Raw genomic sequence first — 22538 nt, forward strand, 5'->3', positions numbered from 1 at the left:
CGCGAGATAAGTTACAAGAATATGCAAAAATATATAGGGTGTTCCATTTAAGAAATTCAAAATGACCTTCATGTGACTCTTCAAGGTCAAACTAATGGCACCATCTTATGTCCCCCTAGAAACCATACAACTTTGGTCTAAAACATCTTTTTCTAAAATTAAAAATAAGAAAGTTATTTAGGATGGGACATTAAAATGGGACACCCTATATATGAAGTGTGTTACTGCAACTTTTTCTCAGCTAAAACACCGATAGAAATATCATTGCGAAATAATCATAGACAATTAATGCTCTCAACAATGCGTGTTTTCCGCCAGCTTGTTCTTACAAGTCACTATAAAGAGAGTACACACGATTGCAAAATGTTTAAATGCCTCGAGTCGAGATAGCTTGAATTACAAAGATACAATTGAGTCTCACAAATGACGCTTATGCACCTGAATAATATGAATATATATAAGCCGTTTATTTTGAAAGTGACCTAAGTTCATTTATATTTAAATTGAGATATTTAAGAGTTTGCGTTTCAATAAAATTAAAAATAAAAAAAATAATAATAAAAAATAATTGACAAATGGACTTAGGCCATTTTCAAAATAAACGGCTTATATATGAAGCACAGAAAGATGATAAACTGATTGATCTTAATTAATTCAAAACAGCTAAATAAATCAATTAAAAAACAAAGTCACTTTTTGGTAAAAGTTATTTCCCAATGAATATATCTAAAATTCGAAAATATTCATGGAATTTATCAGAATCATAAACAGTTGTGTGTCGAAAGAATTTTTGTTTTTCCGCCTTAGCTATTTTAAAATTCTCGTGCTTTTGTAACATTTTCGCATTGAAACAAAAGTCAGGTATCTAAAAATAAAAATCACACTTGTCCTATACATGTAGGATTAAACGCACATATTTTTACAGACGAAATCCAATTATATAAATCTAGATATAAAATCGTCGACTTGAAAATCGAGAATTCTGGATTGCGAAGCGTTCTTATTTTTAGATCCTGTTCCATCATTTATACAAATCACTTTTAATCCGAAAAATCATGGGTAATGGAATAGAATAAATCGTTCATAGATCGAATTCGAAGGTGTGATCATCGATCGATCGATCATACGGATATGTCGGACCCCGATTCTTTAGTGCTCTCCCACGGATTTTGCCTTCTATGCCTGTCGAGCGCCTACTCATGCACACGTTGATAAACGCAAAAGTAATGTTGACGTCACGTGTCCATACATGGCTTCATCGTGAAAACCGTGTGGGTGTCGCGCGTTATAAATTATTTCGTCTTAAACTTCTTTTCTCTCTATATTCAGCACTCCTTCCACTTTTATTTCCGATCGCTCCTGTAATCTTTAGATAGGATAGAACTATCGGAACTTATAATATGATCATTATAATAAATACGATATGGTGTAAAATGCACTAGAATGCAACCAATGTACAATCACAATCTTCTCAGTAAATATGTTATACATAAATTTACAATTTCCATAATTTCCTTTTATTTTATATATGATAACAGTAATCTTTTTCAGATTTTTTTTTAACATGTAATTTTAGGAATAATTCCTTAATTTCCCTTTATGTTTCCGTTTACAAAAAAGCAAGTTAGAATCAGAATTAGAAAACTTCATTTGTGTTGTATTTATGAAAATCCTATAGCATATTATTTCATGATTCACGATTAATTACATGCGAAACAAATATCGTTCAACATTATAGTTAGTGCATATAAAAATAGTATATAATTGTATAATCAATAAACGTAATTGTTTGTACTGTAATTGCAGAAACAAACATTATATTTCTTGTACTGCACAAACAGTGCAAACAGTATTATAATTATTCTATGAATATAAACTCATAAAGAAACAAAAGAAGGAAAAAAACTCATAAAGAAATAAAAGAAACAAAAAATTATGCTAAATGCAAACTACACACATATGTTTATATATATATATATATATATATATATATATGTGTGTGTGTGTGTGTGTGTGTGTGTGTGTGTGTGTGTGTGTGTGTGTGTGTGTGTGTGTGTGTGTGTGTGCGTGTGTGCGTGCGTGCATATGTATAATGTATGTGTGTGTGTATAAATCACATAAAATCATAGGCAAAAAAGAAAAAAAAAGATGCAATATGAAAAATTAAAATACACATACATGTATTTATATATGTATATTGGATTCTAATAATAGTGATAATTTAAAATATTGGTACTAAATAGTTAATAATCAAAAAACACCAATAAAAATCTTGACAGTGTATAATAATCATCAAAAGAGAATTTTTGATAATTATTGCTATCAAGATTTTTATTTAAAAATATGACAATTAAGAATATAAAATATAGAGAGGAAAAAAGATTGATCAGCACTTTGTGCTAATAAACTTCATACTAAATCTACCTAAATTTATCAAGTTTGGAATATAGGTATATCGATATATTTTCATCAGAGTGTTAATATCTCAATTAACAAATAAAGTAAGAAATTTAATCATAACAAATAAAAATAAGAGATAAAAGTAAAATTGTAATTAGAGATAAGAAGTCTGGCGAATACAAAGCCATCCTTGAAAATCTTCGAGAGAAGCAACAGATGTTTCTTTTTAAACAAAACACATTGGTGAATTATCCATTCTCATGCACAATTTGTTTTGTTCCGCATCTAAATTATCCAATCTAATATTAACTCTGCAAATAGAAATATTATCACACAAATTGTCAAAATTATAATCAATGTCCATGATCTATACTATCTATACTATAATAGATCACTTACCCTTGTATCAAGGCTCTTCCACGGTAAGCTCCTAAATGAGCATAATAAGTTGGTGCTGGGTAGCTTACCGCTCTTGTACAACGCGCATACATATGGCAAAGATAATATGTCAATTCTTCAATATTATCTTCAGTATAATCAGATTCGTTACATATGCATCTATATTTAGTAGGCCTCGCTGTACCCTACATTTATAATAAACTTTAAAATAAACTTTATTCAATGATTGAAAATGATATTTGCACAAATTTGATTCTTTTGATTTGCATAAATTTGATATATTTTGATTTGTTTCTTAACTTTGATTATTATAATTATGTTAACTGATATCATAAATTAATTGCAATTTAATTATTACATCAGTTTTACTATTAATTTGCTCAATGTCTTTCTTCAATGTTAAAATATATTTAATTATATAAAAAAAGTTTTAGTTTTTTCAATCAACAATTTTACCTGAATACTCGCATGTGAGACAAGATAAAAATCAATGTGATTTGGATGAGTAATTTCAGTATCGACAATCGTGCCCGCTCTCACATTTTTGTTTCTGTCGTCTGTTTCCCTGTCAGATGTTGGAAAGAGACGCACATGATGTCTCTTTTGAACAACTAGGCAAGTAATTTGAATATTACCGGCCTTACTTCTTGTGCATGCACGTTTAATAGCGTTTATTTCAAAATGCATAACTTGAGCAAGTTGTCCTTCACTGACTCCATCTCTATATATTAAAATATAAATGTGTAATTATATATGTATGATAAAAAATGCAGTATTTATAAATGTTATACATAATATCAAATGATATTATTAAGTAACCAATGCACACAAATAATACACACCGGTAGTAGATGATTTTTTTAGGTAAATATGACATTTTCTGTCGATAGATATTCAATTGCGATATTATTATTTCTTCAAGATCTAAGATCATTTCTTCTTTAGGTTGTTGCAGTCTAAGTGCAATATTATATTGAAAAGCGGAATCATTACTGCTTGCAGCAACCTAAATTAATAATATATTTAATGTGTGTGTATGTGTGTGTATATACACATACTCATATAAAATAAAAAAGCATTGCTTAGTATATTATACTTTAGTGCATTATACTCGTACATTATAGTTATACTCACTGCTGCTATAGAGGGTATGTTGATGGCATCAGGAGATGGGTGTGTCACATCAGCACCAACAAGCATACAATCTTTCTTCTTTAAACATTCTGGTCTAAAAAAAAAGAAAGAAAAAATCATTTTACAAAATTATTAAAAATTATATTGTCTCATGAAATAGTAAAAAACAAGTACTTACATAGATTGTGTAGTCAGTGTATGATTAATACCATTTAATTTCGAATTTATCTTAAGAAGAATATTTTTTACCGCGGAATAACTTCTTTGTTGTATAGTCCGAAGCTTTATACATTGTGTTAGAATACCTAATGATAACTCGGTAATCTGTTTGACTTTGCCTAAAACATATAAATAATTTCATGAAATTCAAGATGTGAGTATATATGAAAATATTTTTAAAAAACTATGTCTTCACCATATGTTGTATCTGTACGATCTGGTATAATCACTATTATCAATTTTGAACCCTTTTTTGATCTAAAGTACTCTGTGATCTCTGCGTGAGCTTGTGGTCTCAAACTTTTCCATGGAACCTGAGGATTTCCAATAGTCATACCAACTTCCGTTGCTATGGAATAAACGATTCAATATAAATTGACAGATACACACACATATTGTATTTTTTTCATAAAATTGTCCATAGAACAATGGAAAATTTCAATATTTTAACTATTTTTTCATATACTACTAACCACATTGTTGCAATGAGTTTATAAAATCACGTATAAGTGTATCCAATCCTCTAAAGTCAGTCAAATCGAGAATAGTCCACGATTTTTCTTCTAAATTACAAGCTGTCTGAAATGCTTGCATCTGCCATATTCCCTTACTCACTCTTGCCGTTGTTGCTTTATATTGTAACACCGGAGCAGGTAAAATTCTAGCATCTACTTCTTTCATGTTTGTACTTATAGATAGATGAAATTCTTGATTCATAGTGGAACTAGTATTCACATCAATCTTTGTAAACTATAAACATATTATAATAAAGACTTTAGTATTGTATTACGTCACAATTTATAATAATAAAATCTTATCATAAATTATGATGTAATATTTTTAATGCAAATGTTATGAAATCTGACTTACCGCAGCTTCTATTCTCCTCTTACGAGTAGGTGCATCCGTCGCCGCATATTTAATCATTTTGCTAGTTTGCATCTCGTCCAACTTTCTGTTAACAGACTGGCCAGCCACAATGGTACATAACTGCAAATGTTTGATGCGATATTTCAATTAATATTATTCAATCAATTATAACAAATATAAAATTGCTTACGCACTTCAGCGGGTAAATAAATTTTTTCTCTCCTATCCATCGCGCCGGCCCAAAGACAAGGCAGATCTGGATGACGCAAATTATAGTGTTTGCGCTCAGCAAAATATTCCACTATTGTTTGTATGTTTTCTGGCTCATCTTCCTTAGCACTATTGAACTTGTGCATGCTAGCTTTTGGGCCTAATCCATTCAAGCGATATGTTCGTTTTGTACTGTGATTAGTACCACTACGACCATTAGGTATTTCATAAGTTACTTTTAAACCCTTCAAAAATTTCTCAATTTTCTCCCGATTCCATCTCTTGTTCACTTCTTCTGGATCTGGAATCGTCGGGATCCGACCTCTTACTGCCGTAAACTCTGCCATTAAATCGACCACGTTTTGAGATTTGGGAAATCCTTTATGAGAAACTAGAAAAAAAGTCGAGACATAATCAATAAATATTACACATATAGACAATAAATATTACACATATAGACAGACAAAGATATTTAATGTAAAATAGAAATAATTTACAACTCAAAAATTCTTGTTAAGCCTTGGTATCATACATACATTTAGATATATCACTTAATATATGTTACCATCTATATTTATATAAGGTTGCCAGCCAAGCACAGCAGACATAAATCCGCCGCGCGATAGACTTAAACCACCACTTAATGGTTCCTTATCGTTTATTTCCCAAAATAATGATTTTCCAACCTATAATAATATATAATATATCTAAAATGCACACATGTACAATGCACATATACAGTGATGGGAAAAAGTTCCGGGACGGCTGGATAATTTGAAAAATACGCATCACAGAGGAAAATGACCTAGACAAAAGTTGTAGGATTTTTCTCGGGCAATCCGACGGTGACCTTAGATTTGACCTTGGATAGTCATTTGAAGGTCACATAAAGATTACCTTCAATTTCTTAAATGGAACTCCCTATTTTTCATTGCATATTCTTGTAGCTTATCTCGAGAGCTTTCCAAAACACTATAATTAAGTACCTTTTTATTAAGTACTTTTTGAGTTATAAGGCTTGAAATAATTTCTTAATTTTACATAAACCATAAAATATCTAGTAAACCATTCATTTTTCGATTATCTTACCTTCATACTTTTATGTACAAAATAATGAGAGGAATCAATTGATGTAAAGAAAACACATAGTTGTTTCTAAGAAAAAATATGGAATTGTTAATTGCAAATTACATATTTTTTCTTAGAAACAACTATGTGTTTTCTTTACACCAATTGATTCCTCTCATTATTTTGTACATAAAAGTATGAAGATAAGATAATCGAAAAATGAATGGTTTACTAGATATTTTATGGTTTATGTAAAATTAAGAAATTATTTCAAGCCTTATAACTCAAAAAGTACTTAATAAAAAGGTACTTAATTATAGTGTTTTGGAAAGCCGTCCCGGAACTTTTTCCCATCACTGTATATATATATATATATATATATATATATATATATATATATATATATATATATACATGAGTGTCTGATAAAGTTTGGACTAACGCTCATGAAGGAGTAAACTGCAAAAAAAACCCTTTATTATTTTACAATTTTTAAATAAATTTTTTCAACGAATGACCGTACGTTTCATGCATCTAGATTGTGGAATGTATATTTTAGAGGTATTAGCAGTGAGTATTACTTAACAATGAAAAGTATGGTCGCGCATTCTCTTGCTTTTCGTGCTGTGCAATAACTGTTGGCACGCCTAGAACACACATCCCATTGTCTAATTGCATGACACACTCATTAGTCAACTCTTTAATTAACATTTTAATAATTATTGTAAAAATTACAAAATGGACTTTTCTGTTCAATTATACTTTTATCATTCTGTATCCACTCATAAATGTTAGTCCACCTTCTTAAAAAATCTTTATCAAATATTCTGTACACACATACACATACACACATTTCTCTTCTTTTTATTAAATCATATTATAAATCATTTTATAAACTATAAATTAAAAAAAAATTATATTTTTATATTCAAGCAATATTATATTATATATTATTACACATATATTTCTTTATGATGTAACTTTATAAAAATGCAATTATCTTTTTGTATATTGCTTGTAAAAATCATATAAAAATTAGTATATCAATTACAATTATATTATTATTAAATGCTTACGCTTAAAGAACGTGATTCGGGTGCATGACGCATGATGATATCCAAAGCTTGTATACCAGTTTGATCTCTGTCAGCTTCATCAAGACCAGGTCGCAAGTGTTTTATCCAGCTAAGATCGATATTAGCCACTTTTTTTAAACTAATTGTATATGTCTTCCTTCTTTGACTTTCTTCATCAATATAAATTTCCATTTCAGCCTTCATCTAAATAGAATAAAAAAATTTACTGCAATTAAGAGATGAGTAAAATAAAATAAAATATTGAATATTTATTGAGTATTTATAGCTTGTAATCTGTAGCTTATATTCCAGAATTGAACAAGTAAAATCAGAAATTTTATTTTATATATAATTACTATAAAAATATGCACATATATGCTGTATATTACTTACGAAATCACCAAAAGGAAGATCATTTGCGCTGTATGCATTTTTTTTTCCATCAAATGCTGGATATCTACTGTGAAATTTACTCACCCTACATTTTTCAAAAACTTTTCTATATATAGCTTTTGAAGCAATGGGTGAAATGGTTACATCATAATGAACAGCATTTGTTACAAAGTCTTTTCCAAATATAATTTCAAACAAATTTGTATAAACACGAATCGGTATTCCTTTTGTTCCAGCTTTCATAATATTTTTCCTTTTTGGTATAGCTAGTTGGTATTGTTTCATTGCAGAAGATGTCATTTTTGCTTTTTGAGAAGTTTTTGTTGACTGTAATGGATCTCTCAGTGAAATTTGAGAAAACTAAAAAAAAAACAAAGAAAAATCTGATTAAAAATCTACTTTACTAATTGAAAGAGAATGAGATATTATATCAAAATCTATTTAACAAATATTCTTCATAACTATATAAATAATTAATCCATAATTGTTATACCTCTGATTCTACACTTGTTGTTGCTTGTTGTTGTTTGTCAACATCACTATGCATCTTACTTTTGTCAGTTATTAATTTAGCATCACCAGCACCAGTAATAACTATAAAAAAGTAAAAGTACAATTGTATACATATACACATGTGTATGTGTGTGCAATAGGATCAAGATAATTGTCACTAAACCTTCTAAATATAATCCATAATTTTTAATATACAAAGATTGTGTTCCAATATTCACTGTCAGTACTGAAAATCTATAAGTTTATGTCACATATACTGTAGACTTTCAGTACTGGCAGTTTATATCAGAACATAGTCAGAGACTTAGATAGCTAATAATATAAATTTATGTATATATTATGACACACACACTATATATATATATATATATATAAATATATATATATATATATATATATATAGAAAAATTCACAAATACACAATGTATTATTTATATAAAATATTTTAATGATATTTTTCTTTCCAATTATATACATTGAAAGAATACTTTACTTGGAACTTGTTGTCGTGCTTCTGACTGTTGTTGTTGGGGTGGGGCTCGTGATTGTTGCGGTTCACCCCATGCCCTTTGTTGTTGCTGTTGAGCTTGTCGTGGTTGGCCCCATGCTCCTTGTTGTTGTTGGGGTGGTGGAGCTTGTTGTGGTTGGCCCCATGCTCCTTGTTGTTGAGCTGGTGGAACTTGTTGTGGTTGGCCCCATGCTCCTTGTTGTTGAGCTGGTGGAGCTTGTTGTGGTTGACCCCATGCTCCTTGTTGTTGAGCTGATGGAGCTTGTCGTGGTTGGCCCCATGCTCCTTGTTGTTGAGCTGATGGAGCTTGTCGTGGTTGAGATGGTGGAGCTTGTCGTGGTTGGCCCCATGCTCCTTGTTGTTGAGGTGGTGGAGCTTGTCGTGGTTGGCCCCATGTTCCTTGTTGTTGAGCTGGTGGAGCTTGTCGTGGTTGGCCCCATGCTCCTTGTTGTTGAGCTGGTGGAGCTTGTCGTGGTTGGCCCCATGCTCCTTGTTGTTGAGCTGGTGGAGCTTGTCGTGGTTGAAATGGTGGAGCTTGTTGTGGTTGAAATGGTGGAGCTTGTCGTGGTTGAAATTGTGGAGCTTGTTGTGGTTGGCCCCATGCTTCTTGTTGTTGAGCTGGTGGAGCTTGTCGTGATTGAGATGGTGGAGCTTGTCGTGGTTGGCCTTGTGCTCCTTGTTGTTGTTGAGCTGGTGGAGCTTGTTGTGGTTTGCCCCATGCTCCTTGTAGCTCAGGTTGAAATTGAGATTGTTGAGGTGGACCTGGTGGTACTTGCTGTTTTTGTGGCAAACGCTGAGCTACTTGTTCTTTCTTCTGTGAGGGTAATCTCACTTGTAATTGCTCACTGGAAGCAGCTTTTGAAGTTGATGCAGTTTCTTCTTTTGAGGCTGATCCCTCTTGTAACTGCTCACTGGAAGTATCTCTTGTAGTTGATGCAGCTTCTTCTTTCTGAGTGCTTTGCTTCTTCTTTTTTCCTACAATATTTCTTATTTTCTTACAATATCTCTTATCTTCCTATATCTCTTCCCTATAATCTCATATATCTTTTCTATATTCATTTTAAACAGATTATATTAATCAAGTTTTACAATTTGCACTAGTATTAGATAATAATATTAAATAATACATATTTGGATCTTCATTTAGTTCTATCAAAAAGATCAAATATAAGTTTTTTGTTTAAAATAAATGTTCTTTTTTTCTTCTATCAATACAAACATGTATATCAATAGATAGTTAATATAATGTAGTCATAGATAATTAATATAATGTACTCATATATTACTAAAGTCTGTGTTTGTGTTTGCTGAAATCCTCAAAACTCTTTGCACTCAAAATGACAAATATACATTCAAGCATTAGAGAGAGAGAGAAAGAGAGAGAGAGAGAGAAAGACACTGAGTATAAGAAGTACAAGCGATACAAACAGCTTTTGCAAACTTTTATTTGCTGCCATAATATTGAGATGATCATATAACATTACATATGAAAATCAAATATATATTCTACATATGTTATATATTTCTAGAAGTATATTATTTATTTTATATAATTTATATAATTTTATATAATTATTACTATATATTTTTATTACTACATATTTATATAATTTTATATAATTATTACTCTGCTGAATTTGTTATTGTTTCAATAAATAATTAAGAGGTAATAGTAGAATGAATCATCATTATGTTAATCAATTATTAAATACGAAATTTCACCTACGTGAAAGTCAACTTGCGAAATACCTACAGCAGTGATATAAAACAATAACAAGTACCTTTTCCTTTACCCATCTTGTTTTTAGTTCAAGTGAGCGTCTTGAAAAATCAGATTTTCCTCAAATTACTTGCCGGTGATACTGATCTGATAACAGTTTAGCAATTGCGCCGCAATTGTGAAGCTTATAGTTCGTTGACAATCGCAGACTGTCTCGCATAAAATCTCAACCTCGAATGGCTCCGGAACTTTCCGACCGCAAATTCTCCTGCCACGTATGCAGAGGACTACAGTGTAAACGAAATTCCTCTGATCTTACGAAATTATTTTATAAAATTCCCCTAAATTTCTTAGGAGAATCTGGTGGCCGCGCCCGCAGCAAAAGCAATCAGTGCGTTCGAAAATATGTTTGGTCGGTGTTGGGAAAAAAAAATAAAGTTGGCAGTATTGAAAACTCCCAGTGCTGCGTTTCGTTTCTCCCACTGGGATCATTAAGGCCGGTATTCATAGTCCGATCTTATATTTGAGATCGTAATATAGGGTGCTTTCCAATTGAGATATCCCTAGACACTTTTATGCACACGGCGACACAAGTCGCGTTCCAATTGCCGTAACTGCCGACACAACTTTACACATCCGTACTCAGCTCGAGGGCTACTAGTCAACTTGTGTAACCTTCTGTTTTCTAGGGACAAATGAAATATGCGGTTACAGACTGACGGCGATTATGTTGGCAATTTTCTTTTCGTTTTATCCTTTTTAATTAAAAGACAACCATTAAAGTACACCATACAAATACAAAAATGAACAATAAAAATATTAAAAGTATCATTGAAGTAAGTAATTCAAATTAATGAGTTTTTGTACAATTAATTTTTTTATTATATTTAATAAATAAAATAAAATTGTCTCTTTTGCATATTTGCAAGTTAGATATATTACTGATTAAATTTTCATTCATATTTATATATTAATATAATATGCATTTATATATTTTATTTATATATTATTTATAAAAATTACCAATGAGATACTAGCAAAAGAGACAGACATAGGCCTCGCATGTAGTATCTCTCTCTTCACCGCGGGCTGACGCCTGTCTACACGCAATGGTCAATCCATTTTATATATCGATGCTATCACCCTCAGCATGGATTAAAAAATATCAAGATGGACATGGTTATGAAGAATCCTAACCCTCCACTCGAAAGTCGCACATTAACTTTGTTCCAATTGAGTCGTGCACATCGCTACACTTTGTGCCTTCCTGTGTATGTTTGTGTTAAGATGTGTTAAACAATTGGAAAGCACCCATATTTGAGATCTTAAGTTCGAGCTTGAAATGCTACGCAGCTATTTGATTGGTTGAATGAGGTCTTAAGTCAACTTCCAAGCAGACTTAAGACGATCTTAAATATAAGATCGGACTATGAATATCGGCCTATAATCACATTTTAGGTAAATCATATCACTTTATTATAATTATAGCATTATTGATATAAAACACACTTTCGTATTAATAATAATATATGTGATGTTATTAAACATATTATTATAAAATATATTTAACTACTTATTTATCTCTTTTAATATCTCAAATAGCAAATTTTTTAAATCCTAGTAATCCCAATGGGAGTTTTCAATATTGCCAACTTTATCTTTTTTCCCAACACCAACCAAAGATATTTTCGAATGCACTAAATATTGGCCGTGTTCCGAAATTACTGCCAGTACTGCAAATTCTATAGTGCACGTAACGTATATTGGGTCTAGAGAACCTCTAGGAGAGAGAATGGACAACTGATCATGTGACATGTGATCAAGCTTTTTCATGATTGGCTGGCAGAAAATGTATCAATTTAGCTATTGCGACGCCAATGCAAAATATGATGCACACAAATAGGTTAATATATGTGTGTCATGTGTGTCCTATTTGTGTGTCATCATATTTTGCATTGGCGTCGCAATAGCTAAAATTGATACATTTTCTGCCAGCCAATCATGAAAAAGCTTGATCAGTTGTCCATTCTCTCTCCTAGAGGTTCTCTAATTGGGTCTGTTCGTTTTAGCTGCACTGCTGCACTAGTGCAATAAGTTAGAAAGAGACAAACATACTTTCTTTCACTCTAACTAATTGCACAAGTGCAGCAGTGCAGCTAAAACGAACAGACCCATTATATATTTTCAGTGCTGGCAGTAAACTGGCAGCAATTTCGGAATACGGTCATTGTTCGAACTTGCGATTATTTTCGAAACGTTGGTTGGTCGTTAAGGCGCCTTTTCAGGCTGCCGACGTATTAAAAGACATTACGTGGCTAAAAATAAAGATATTCTACATATGTTATATATTTCTAGAAGTATATTATTTATTTTATATAATTTATATAATTTTATATAATTATTATTATGCTGAATTTGTTATTATAAATTTGTTATTATGAATTTGTTGCTATGCTGAATTTGTTATATTCTACATATGTTATATATTTCTAGAAGTATATTACTTATTTTATATAATTTATATAATTTTATATAATTATTATTTAATTTTATATAATTATTACTATATATTTATATAATTTTATATAATTATTACTATGCTGAATTTGTTATTGTTTCAATAAATAATTAAAAGGTAATAGTAGAATGAATCATCATTATGTGATTAATCAATTATTATGAAGATCATTTTTCGGTAACATAAATTTGACGTTGATGGGCGTCGAATAAAGGCTCGTTTACAATGAATCGCAAGTCGTAAGCAAATAGGCCAATCACAGTTGATTATTCTGATAAATAATAGACAAGACCAAAAGAGTCGAGCGTTTCCAATTTCTATATTTTATATTTTATTTTAAAATTTACTTCTTGGAGTGGCGTTCGATTGACCAATCGGGACAAAGGGAGCAAAGAAAAGAAAATTTCCCTGCTTTGATTGGTTAAACGTCACTCTGTTTCAAGAAGCGAATTTTAGAACAATTCCAATTTGTGATCACAAATGGCAAGTGAATGAAGTCGGCCATGTTGTTCAGACATTTGTACGCGACAATCTCCATGAGAACTGGGCGTTTGCTTTCGATCGCGAGTGCGGGCACCTAACCAACCTCGCCGATCTCGAGGGAACGACGGTAATGTTTATAAATATTCCGATTTGACATATGTTACGCGAGATCGACGACAACCTCGTCGCACTTTTACGCAAACTTTTCCGTCTTCGGTGATGTTCGCGCGATGCACTTCGAAGCTATGCCGTTAATGTGATAGACCATCGCCGAGGAAAATCGGACGTCGAGAAGATGACAACTGCCCAGAGCGGACACGATCACTCTCTCGCTATCAGGCAGGAAATACAACGTTTCGAGAGCGTCCATCCCTCGATTTATGCCATTTACGACCTAATAGAACTCGTGTCCGACGCGCACATCGCCAAGCAAATTCGCGAGCACGTCGTGGCGATAGAAGGTATGCGTATATGCATCCATATATATACAGGGTGTCCCAGTTATCTTCCGTCATCTTTCAGAGACAGATTCCTGGGATCATCTGAAGACGATTTTTCCTCAACGAAAATGTCGAGACACTAATAATTTTCGAATTATAAGTCATTGGAAATAAGGGGTTTTTCGTAAACTAAGATTTGTAGAAATAAAATATTAACAAAATTATATTCTTCGATTAATTTTAAATAGAGTTTACTTTAGTTGAGTTTTAATTTAAGACTTAATTGCAAAGATATATGATGACAAAAATCGAGAACATGCAAAAAATGATGGTCTTTATTGACGTTTTCGCTGAGGAAAAATCGTCTTCAAATGATCCCAGGAATCTGTCTTTGAAAGATGACGGAAGATAACTGGGACATCCTGTGTGTATATATACAATATATACACACACACACAGGGTGTCACTTAATTGGCGCCCACTATTTATATAGCGATATTCCTCGTGAAAAACTGAGTCGAAAAGTCCTGAACCATTTTTTTCTATAATGCTTAATAAAGCGGTAATTATTGAATAAAGTTGCGCCAATAAGCATCGATCTTTAGCCTCCTTGACGAAATTTTTGTTAAGGAAACGCTTTTAACGAAAGGAATATGATTTTTAATGCAAAATAAAATTTTTTGCATTATAGAAGAAAAAAATGATTTCAAATTTTTTTCATTATAGAAAAAAATGGTTCAGGACTTTTCGACTCAGTTTTCCACGAGGAATATCGCTATATAAATAGTGGGCGCCAATTAAGTGACCCTGTATATATGTGTATACACACACACACATTTATATACAGGGTGTATCGTAACATGTGGGACCCATTTCAGGAATGAATAGGACAACACCAACAATGAAAAAAGTTCATATTAACATGTGTCCTATTTGATCTTATTACAAAATTACAGGACGTTTAATATTTAAATAACCAGCAATTACATACATATAAGATGCTCGAAATGGCCTCCGCTCTGAATGCAAGCATGCAGTCTCTGTATCAAAGACTGTCACTCTTTCAAATATTCCAAGTGTATGTCGGATCTGTTGACAAACTTCTTGTATATGTACAAATAGAACTTCAACACTGGCAATGGGTGCAGAATACACAATTGCCTTCAAATGGCCCCACAGATAAAAATTTAATGGATTTAAATCTGGGAACGAGCAGGACAGGCAGTAAGTCTTCCACGACTTATCCATTTTCGTGGAAATCTTTCGTCTAAGATTTTATTATTTAAATATTAAACGTCCTGTAACTTTGTAACAAGGTCATATAGGATAGGATGTTAATATGAACTTTTTCATTGTTGGTGTTCTCCCTATTCATCCCTGAAGTGGGCCCCACATGTTACGATACACCTTATATATATATATATATATATATATATATATATATATATATTTGATATACTTTTATATTCCTTAATAGCACAAATATTCATTTTGTAAAATCACGATTAACATGTATTAATAACAGTACTAATAATGATAATATCAGATTAAGATTTTTGCTGTACTACACAAAATGTGAATTCTTATTTCTTCAGATTCCTTTGTCAATAGTCATGAATGGACCCTGGCGAGAGATGTCCCAGAATTGCATTTGGGAATTATTGGCTCTTCAGACTCGGGGAAATCGGCTCTTGTCCACAGGTACCTCACTGGTTCCTTTATGCACGAGGAATCGCCAGAAGGTGGTCGCTTTAAAAAAGAAATTTTTATAAATGATCAGAGTTATTTGCTCTTGATCAGAGATGAAGGTGGTGTGCCAGAGGCTCAAGTATGCAAAAAATTGATTTTATTTTGCATATTAAAATAGTATGATAATAGAGCTAGTTGCTTTGATGATAGATTTAACAATAATAGATATTTTGTTGATTTCAGTTTTCATCTTGGATAGATGCTCTATTACTTGTATTCAGTTTAGAAAATGAAGAGAGTTTTTCTATAGTTTGCAGTTTTTATAATAGAATGTGTTCTTTCCGGAATATGTCAGAGGTACCAAAAATACTTGTAGGTGTACAAGGTGCGTACATTGTGCGCATACAGAGTGTACATTTCCTCTATTTTTTTTTTTTTTTTTTTTTTTTTACTTATTACAAATATCATTTTGCTAAACTACTTTTTTAGATTCGATTAATGACACTAATCCTCGTGTCATAAAAGATGTTAGGCCGCGAAAACTGGCTAGTGATTTAAGATGCCCTTATTATGAAACATGCGCTATTTATGGTTTAAATGTTGAGAGAGTATTTCAAGATGGTAAGAATGATTACAAAAAAAATAAATTTAAGTGTATACATATTACCATGTAAAGTAAACATATAAATATGTCATGTTGCATGTCTCTGCATCACATTATATTTAATAACAGTAAATTAATTTTTTAGTGTGTCAAAAAATTATACGAAATATATCAATGAAACATTTCCCATGTGATATATGTCAACACAGTGCAGAGAATGACATTAAGTTTCCAGTCCCCGTTGCTACCAAAAATGTACAACTTCAAAACAAAGAGGTGGAGACAAATTCATTGAAAGTAAGTATGAATAATTTTTCTCTACTGCTTTTATATTTCCTCCCATCAAATCATTAAACGTTATACAAGATTATTAAAATATAACTTTTCATTTTTCGATAGATTTCGGAAAAAGACGAAGATTGTCGATCTATTCATAACAATTCTGTGCCCAACGATTCGGGATTGCTGAATGATAATTTTCATGATGTGCAAAATCAACATGGAGAACTACGATCGTCGATTTTAACTCCAACCACTATTAGGTTTAAATATGATACACTTTTCTTTTTTTAATTTCTTTTTTTAGATTTTTCCAAATGTTTGCATTGATATACCTGACAGTATATGTTTTTTTATTTTTCAGGAAATTTAGAAGAAAATCGAATATATTTACGCCTTCTAAAAAAGAAAAATACATGGGTGAAATGGGTGTTGGTAGAGAAATACCAGTTAAACAAGGTTATTTGTTTAAACGAAGTAGCAAATCTTTGAAGGAATGGAAGAAAAAATATGTTACATTGTTAGAAGATGGTCGTTTAACGTATCATTCAAGCTTACATGTAATTATTTATTTCATAAAAACTATTATTTTATGCATTTATGTGATTTATTTACAAGAAGGTATTTTTAGGATTATATGGACGATACTAATGGTAAAGAAATACTTTTACAATATGTTACTGTGAAGGTGCCTGGTAAAACGCCAAAAGGTTCCAAGTCCTATAATGCTCAAGGTATATCTCTTTTTGTCTTTTACATGTATATTTAACATTTTTAATATATTTTTCACCATTATAAAATATGATTTATCGTTTTCAGAAGACAGTTTCGAATTTTCTATTATCTCCTTGGAGAACAAGACTTGGCACTTTGAGGCAAACAATGCTGAAGATAGAGACAACTGGATTGCCGCGATAGAACAACAAATATTATCAAGTTTACAGAATAGCGACGGTGATAAGAAAAACGAAACCGACGCATTTAAGATGCATTGTATAAAAAACAAAGTTTCGGGAAATGATGCATGCGTCGATTGTGGTGCACCGAGTGAGTGGAGATTTTTTTCTTATTATTAATTTTTTTTTAATTAATAAAATTTATTATTTTTTATTCTTATTATTATTAGCGATCAATTGTATAACGTCAATCACATCTTTTTTTCTATTTTAGACCCCGATTGGGCCAGTCTTAATTTGGGTGTGTTGATGTGTATCGAATGTTCTGGTATTCACAGAAACTTAGGTTCACACATATCTAAAGTTCGATCATTAGATTTGGATGACTGGTCGTAAGTATAATGTAAAACTTTGTAATATGTTATATAACACGCGTTCAATTAAATTCGTCTCCTGTGGTATGTTCTTTACTTAAAAATACATCTTTAACAATGATTTTAGTGCAGGTCACTTGAGCGTCATGCTAGCCCTCGGCAACGATATAGCCAACAGTATCTGGGAATATTGTTTAAATGGAAAGCAAAAACCGGTCTCGGATTCATCTAGGGAAGAGAAAGAACAATGGATCAGATGGAAGTACGAAGACAAGCTGTTTTTGCCGCCGATTAATCCGAACATTTCTTTAGGAAAATTGCTCATCGATTCCGTTTGTCGGTGAGAAACTTCATTTATTTAATGGATGAAATCTAATATCAATTAATTTTGTGAATACCTTCTTGTAATCTTTATATCTTCGAAATATACAGAGGAGATATGCGAGCATTCACATTATGCTTGGCCCGATGTAATTACGAGGATATTAATATGTCAGTTAGCACAGAAGATCTAAGAACACCGTTACATCTTGCTTGCGCAACCGGAAATTTAGCAATGGCGCAACTTTTAATATGGGTATGTTTTTCTAGCTGTAGTTGAGACAAATATACAGAATCCATGCTCTAATGTTATATCAAACTTTACAGCATAAAGCGAATCCACAGAATCTAGACCACGAAGGACGAACATGCATGTCGTATGTGCGAGCTTTGGAAAGAACGCTTGACAACTCGTCCGACTCTATGGAAATGCAGAAGCTCCTCGAGGTATTGGAGCAAGCCAGTGTCTCTGGAATGGATGACGCAGATGCATCTCAGTATTAAAGCTTGAAAAAAATATGCCTTAATCACGCTGTCTGCATTTTCCATAATGATATATATATATATACGTTGTTAATACTTGTGTACTTACTTATAGGTAAGGCCATGTTTTATTAGTGGCTAACGAGGAAGGGAATTTTTATCGCTTTAAAATGATATTGGTTTAAGAAAGTCGCCAAAGTATATTGAACAAGATTGGAATATAATAATGATCAATTTGTAGTTAATTATGCATTCTGTAAAAAGTTTATATTATATGTATAACAAATTCATTTTTAATATCGATTACGAAATTTATCTCTTATTGGACGAAAATTTTAAATATCATATATACTTTTGTACATTGAAAATAATCCTTAAGGAAAAAAAGAAAAAAAAAACATTTTGCAATATAATATTGAAATAAGATTTGTGTCAATCACGGAGAAGAATGACTAATAGCATGTTCGAGTGTATATTGTCGATGACTGAGAGTACAAACACTCATAAATGTAGTTATATTTATATACCTAATACATGTAATTGTATTTGAAGAATGCTTTTATAAAATTTTTATTTTATTAATTATTAATTAAACGTTTTAATTATCTTCTTTTTATTACGTTCTATTTATTCAAAATTGTACCAAATAGCTCTGAAATTTTATCTTGTTTCTCCAACGTGCAAGAGCGTTGCGTTTCATAGTTTTTTATACTTTGTTGATGATGATGTTGCACTTATACCATAAATTATTTCCTCCAGTGTATTTGCATTATCTGAAGAAAGAAAAGACAAACAGAATAGATAAATAAATTAAATCACTTCAATCATATACTACAGCACAAATTTTCAGAAATTTTAATTGATATTTGAAACTATTATTTGCTTTACCAATAGGATATATGTCTGTTGGAAAAATAGGCATTTTGCTGTAATAGTTAGTAGTTGTTAGCATCAATGCAGCAGATTCAGACGAAATAGAGGTTCTGCATACAGAAAAATTCCTGAAATAAAATTAATATATATACTTGTGTTTTATTATTTCCTATAATTAAACATTATTATATTATTTCTTGCAATTGTATATTATTTCACTTGCACAAAAAATAAATTTTTTTTGAACATTTTTATATCAATAGTATTGCTATAAAATTGAATTTACATACATTTTGTTTAAATCGTTAACTAATTTTTTTGGTAGAGGCATCGTCAAAGTAAAGATTCGATTACAAAGCTCAGTGTAATTTTGTAGGGGAGACTGTGCAGAAACAAATTCTTTGTAAGCGTAAGCAAATAAACTTTGCAAACTTTCAACTGAACATTCCAAATGTCTTTCAATAAGTAGCATGCATTCCAAACAAAGATGAATTTGTGCCAACGTAACCAATCTTTTTCTGCAATAAAATTACAGTTAATGTTAATCAAATTTAATCTTTTTAATTTATAGATAAATATTTCTCTATGTGTGCATGTATTACCTATAATTTTCCATATTAAAGATTCCAGAAGACATATTGACTAATTTCTGTCGGACATCGTGTAAATCAACAAATCGCGCTCCTCTCAAAATATATAAATAATCTCGTCTAAGTTTTTCAAATCCCATATCTACAACAAGTTCTAGTGGTACGCTTCCTGTTAGTAAATAGGATGTTGTATCTTGACTCAGATTAGAAATATGTTTTATAAATCTTGTTGAATTTGTGTCGTTAATCTGATAAATGTAAAAAAAAACTTGTGTGAAAATTTATTGAATTTTCCATCATTGTATCATTGAGATGATACATGAAAATATAAAAATAATTTGAGATATATGAGAAAAGAATATTTTAAGAATAGAATTACAAATAAGGATATATTTTTTATTACCTGTGGTGTAAATTTATGTTTAAGAATTTTCTCCAGAATTATTTCAATACAGTTTATTATTTGTGAATACTCTGAAGTTTCTTTTTGCACATGTTGAAAAGAGAAAAGGTACAATTAATAAGCATATATATATATATATGGAAAAAAAAGTTGATTAATATATATAAATCAACTTTTTTTTCTCAAATGAAAAGTTTACTTACTTATAAGTATTTCCCACAAATAATCGGTAAAATCATTGTCTCTCGAAAATACATTTTGTACTCGTTCTATTAGCTTTGCATCAATATTAATATTTCCCTCATTTGTATGGTAATTTTCCTTGACATTGATGTTATCAAATCTTTTGAAATTAAAGTCTTCATTTAACAAAAGATTTAATTCTTCCATTATAACATCATATTCCTATAATATTAATGCATAATGCAGAAAACATATAAAAAATATAAAATTATAACATTTCAAAAAGATACAGAAATCTACCTTTGCATAAGGTGTTGAAAATTTTATTGACTTCTGCATCTCAATATTTTTCTTGTACTCGTCTATTATTGATAAATAATGGATCAATAAGAGTAATTGGCAATTTAACTTTTTTAGAGAGCTATTCTTCCATCCAGCATTTATTTGAGTGATCTACTTAAAATAATTGTATAAAAACAATATTTATTTTATGATATATTTTATACATGTATACATACCAAAGTACTTTTTGATCTTGGATCTATTACCAATTTATTTGAATGTACTTCAATGTTAATACTTCCTTCAAAATCACTTTTGACAGTCTTTTCCCAATCAATCATTTCTTGTTTTATTCCAAACAAGTCAAAATTATTAAACATTGATATCTTAATCTATAGATATTAAAAATTATTCAATCCCAATGTTGAAATTGTTAATTTTGTTATTGTATATTACATACATTATGTTCCTGTACAAATGCTCGCTTAAGATGTTCCTGTACAATTTTCTGACGTTCATTTCTTATTGTAGCCAGAGTTGTCATACCAGTAGAAACAGCTTCCAATGTGATAAACCTATCTTTATAAACAATGACACCAATAAGTCTGCTTTGTTTAGGATCTTTTCCATCACAAAGAGCTAATATTGGCAAAGTGTTATTATCAAGATGTTCCAAACATATATTCAATGCATTACTACAAAAGAAATTATATGTTAATCATATCAGAAATATTTCAACATTTATACATGTATATCTTATTAGATATATATATATATATATATATATATATATATATTGATTATATACTATATTGATTATATACACACACCATGCATCATTTCTACTCAATGGTAAATATAACTTCTCTTGTTTCCTCCAAGTCTGTCCTATTACAACAGTGTCCTCAAATTCATAATTACCAAATGAATATTCCAGAGGTGTGCCACTAAGAGGTGAGTCATGTTCTAAAAAAATTTTAATTTTTATATATTTCCAATAGAATATAACTAACTTTAAAATTTTAATATATCTTTATACTTGTCAAGTGTTCGTCAAAATCTCTTTTTCCATTGTTGTAATCTGAAAGCTTTGTTTCATCAGGGTCCTAAAACAGATAGAAAGAATTAGAAATTACAAAAGAAAAGAAAAATACAAAGGAAAAAATAAATAAAATTTTATTCTTGTACTCACATTTTTGTGAAGTATGATGTACGGATTATTCTTGAGATCTACAAACAATTCGTCTATGTATGATAATCTAATTTTACTAGCTCGAATATGCGGCTGCAAAATATAAGCAAAACGTTCCATTTCAGTTTGATATCTACAGTTTGATTTGAATTATATAAATATAGTATCAAAGATGGAACGCGTTCACAGAGTCATCGACAAAGTGCTATCAAAGACGATCAACCATAAGTGAATTTCTTCACGACATAGCTCTCTGGACAACCAATTATATGTAACAAACATCTAAATGTATCTATACATCAAATTGATGCAATTTCGTGTGTGACACTGGTGCAGATGTCGAGAATAAATATATTTTTAGAACAGGTGTTTATGTTAGTGATTACATTCTTGTGAAAAATTATAACATATAGGAGGG

General features: G+C 30.8%; 3 protein-coding genes across 5 annotated transcripts; 1 reads left to right on the top strand and 2 right to left on the bottom strand.

The window, feature by feature from the left end:
• Positions 1-2445: 2445 nt before the first annotated feature.
• Positions 2446-10894, bottom strand: LOC105250829 (protein argonaute-2). Of its 2 annotated transcripts, XM_025414236.1 has the most exons (17): positions 10572-10894; positions 9190-9765; positions 8776-9075; positions 8263-8363; positions 7770-8129; positions 7377-7580; positions 5798-5918; positions 5217-5623; positions 5023-5142; positions 4626-4902; positions 4349-4501; positions 4112-4271; positions 3934-4027; positions 3642-3805; positions 3256-3520; positions 2800-2984; positions 2446-2711 (listed from the first exon to the last, which is right to left on the bottom strand). In XM_025414236.1, the coding sequence occupies exons 1-17, from the start codon at positions 10585-10587 to the stop codon at positions 2627-2629; spliced, it is 3588 nt and encodes a 1195-aa protein (XP_025270021.1). In that variant the 5' UTR covers positions 10588-10894; the 3' UTR covers positions 2446-2626. The 2 variants fall into 2 exon arrangements, with proteins under 2 accessions (XP_025270021.1, XP_025270020.1); XM_025414235.1 differs by having other exon boundaries at positions 8776-9765; positions 10572-10893.
• A 2639-nt stretch (positions 10895-13533) lies between these two features.
• On the top strand, positions 13534-18888 carry LOC105250818 (centaurin-gamma-1A). Of its 2 annotated transcripts, XM_011257112.3 has the most exons (14): positions 13534-13972; positions 15547-15779; positions 15884-16025; positions 16130-16261; positions 16390-16541; positions 16644-16786; positions 16888-17083; positions 17155-17257; positions 17343-17570; positions 17694-17811; positions 17921-18133; positions 18226-18370; positions 18442-18561; positions 18713-18888. In XM_011257112.3, the coding sequence occupies exons 1-14, from the start codon at positions 13807-13809 to the stop codon at positions 18737-18739; spliced, it is 2118 nt and encodes a 705-aa protein (XP_011255414.1). In that variant the 5' UTR covers positions 13534-13806; the 3' UTR covers positions 18740-18888. The 2 variants fall into 2 exon arrangements, with proteins under 2 accessions (XP_011255414.1, XP_011255413.1); XM_011257111.3 differs by having other exon boundaries at positions 18442-18840.
• Positions 18889-19033: 145 nt separating this feature from the next.
• LOC105250819 (protein zwilch homolog) lies at positions 19034-22533 on the bottom strand. Its single transcript, XM_011257113.3, has 12 exons — positions 22121-22533; positions 21968-22034; positions 21759-21894; positions 21389-21623; positions 21165-21320; positions 20947-21099; positions 20667-20868; positions 20464-20543; positions 20073-20308; positions 19761-19988; positions 19486-19598; positions 19034-19370 (listed from the first exon to the last, which is right to left on the bottom strand). The coding sequence occupies exons 1-12, from the start codon at positions 22238-22240 to the stop codon at positions 19294-19296; spliced, it is 1803 nt and encodes a 600-aa protein (XP_011255415.1). The 5' UTR covers positions 22241-22533; the 3' UTR covers positions 19034-19293.
• Between the last annotated feature and the right edge of the window lie 5 nt (positions 22534-22538).

Source organism: Camponotus floridanus, unplaced genomic scaffold (assembly GCF_003227725.1).
Source record: "Camponotus floridanus strain SB8 unplaced genomic scaffold, Cflo_v7.5 scaffold8, whole genome shotgun sequence".
In the NCBI taxonomy this organism is placed as follows: domain Eukaryota; kingdom Metazoa; phylum Arthropoda; class Insecta; order Hymenoptera; family Formicidae; genus Camponotus; species Camponotus floridanus.

Excerpts from the sequence above, each read along its gene's own strand:
- LOC105250829 (XM_025414235.1), bottom strand. Across the intron at positions 4,502-4,625 it reads AAACTCATTGCAACAATGTG|CAACGGAAGTTGGTATGACT; the intron begins GTTAGTAGTATA and ends TTTATTCCATAG. Across the intron at positions 2,712-2,799 it reads GGAAGAGCCTTGATACAAGG|AGTTAATATTAGATTGGATA; the intron begins GTAAGTGATCTA and ends TTCTATTTGCAG.
- LOC105250818 (XM_011257111.3), top strand. The coding sequence starts at position 13,807 with ATGACAACTGCCCAGAGCGGACACGATCACTCTCTCGCTATCAGGCAG. Across the intron at positions 16,787-16,887 it reads TTAACTCCAACCACTATTAG|GAAATTTAGAAGAAAATCGA; the intron begins GTTTAAATATGA and ends TTTATTTTTCAG. Across the intron at positions 17,571-17,693 it reads CGTCGATTGTGGTGCACCGA|ACCCCGATTGGGCCAGTCTT; the intron begins GTGAGTGGAGAT and ends TTTCTATTTTAG.
- LOC105250819 (XM_011257113.3), bottom strand. The coding sequence starts at position 22,240 with ATGGAACGTTTTGCTTATATTTTGCAGCCGCATATTCGAGCTAGTAAA. Across the intron at positions 21,321-21,388 it reads CATTTGTACAGGAACATAAT|ATTAAGATATCAATGTTTAA; the intron begins GTATGTAATATA and ends TAATATCTATAG. Across the intron at positions 21,100-21,164 it reads CAAGATCAAAAAGTACTTTG|ATCACTCAAATAAATGCTGG; the intron begins GTATGTATACAT and ends TATTTTAAGTAG.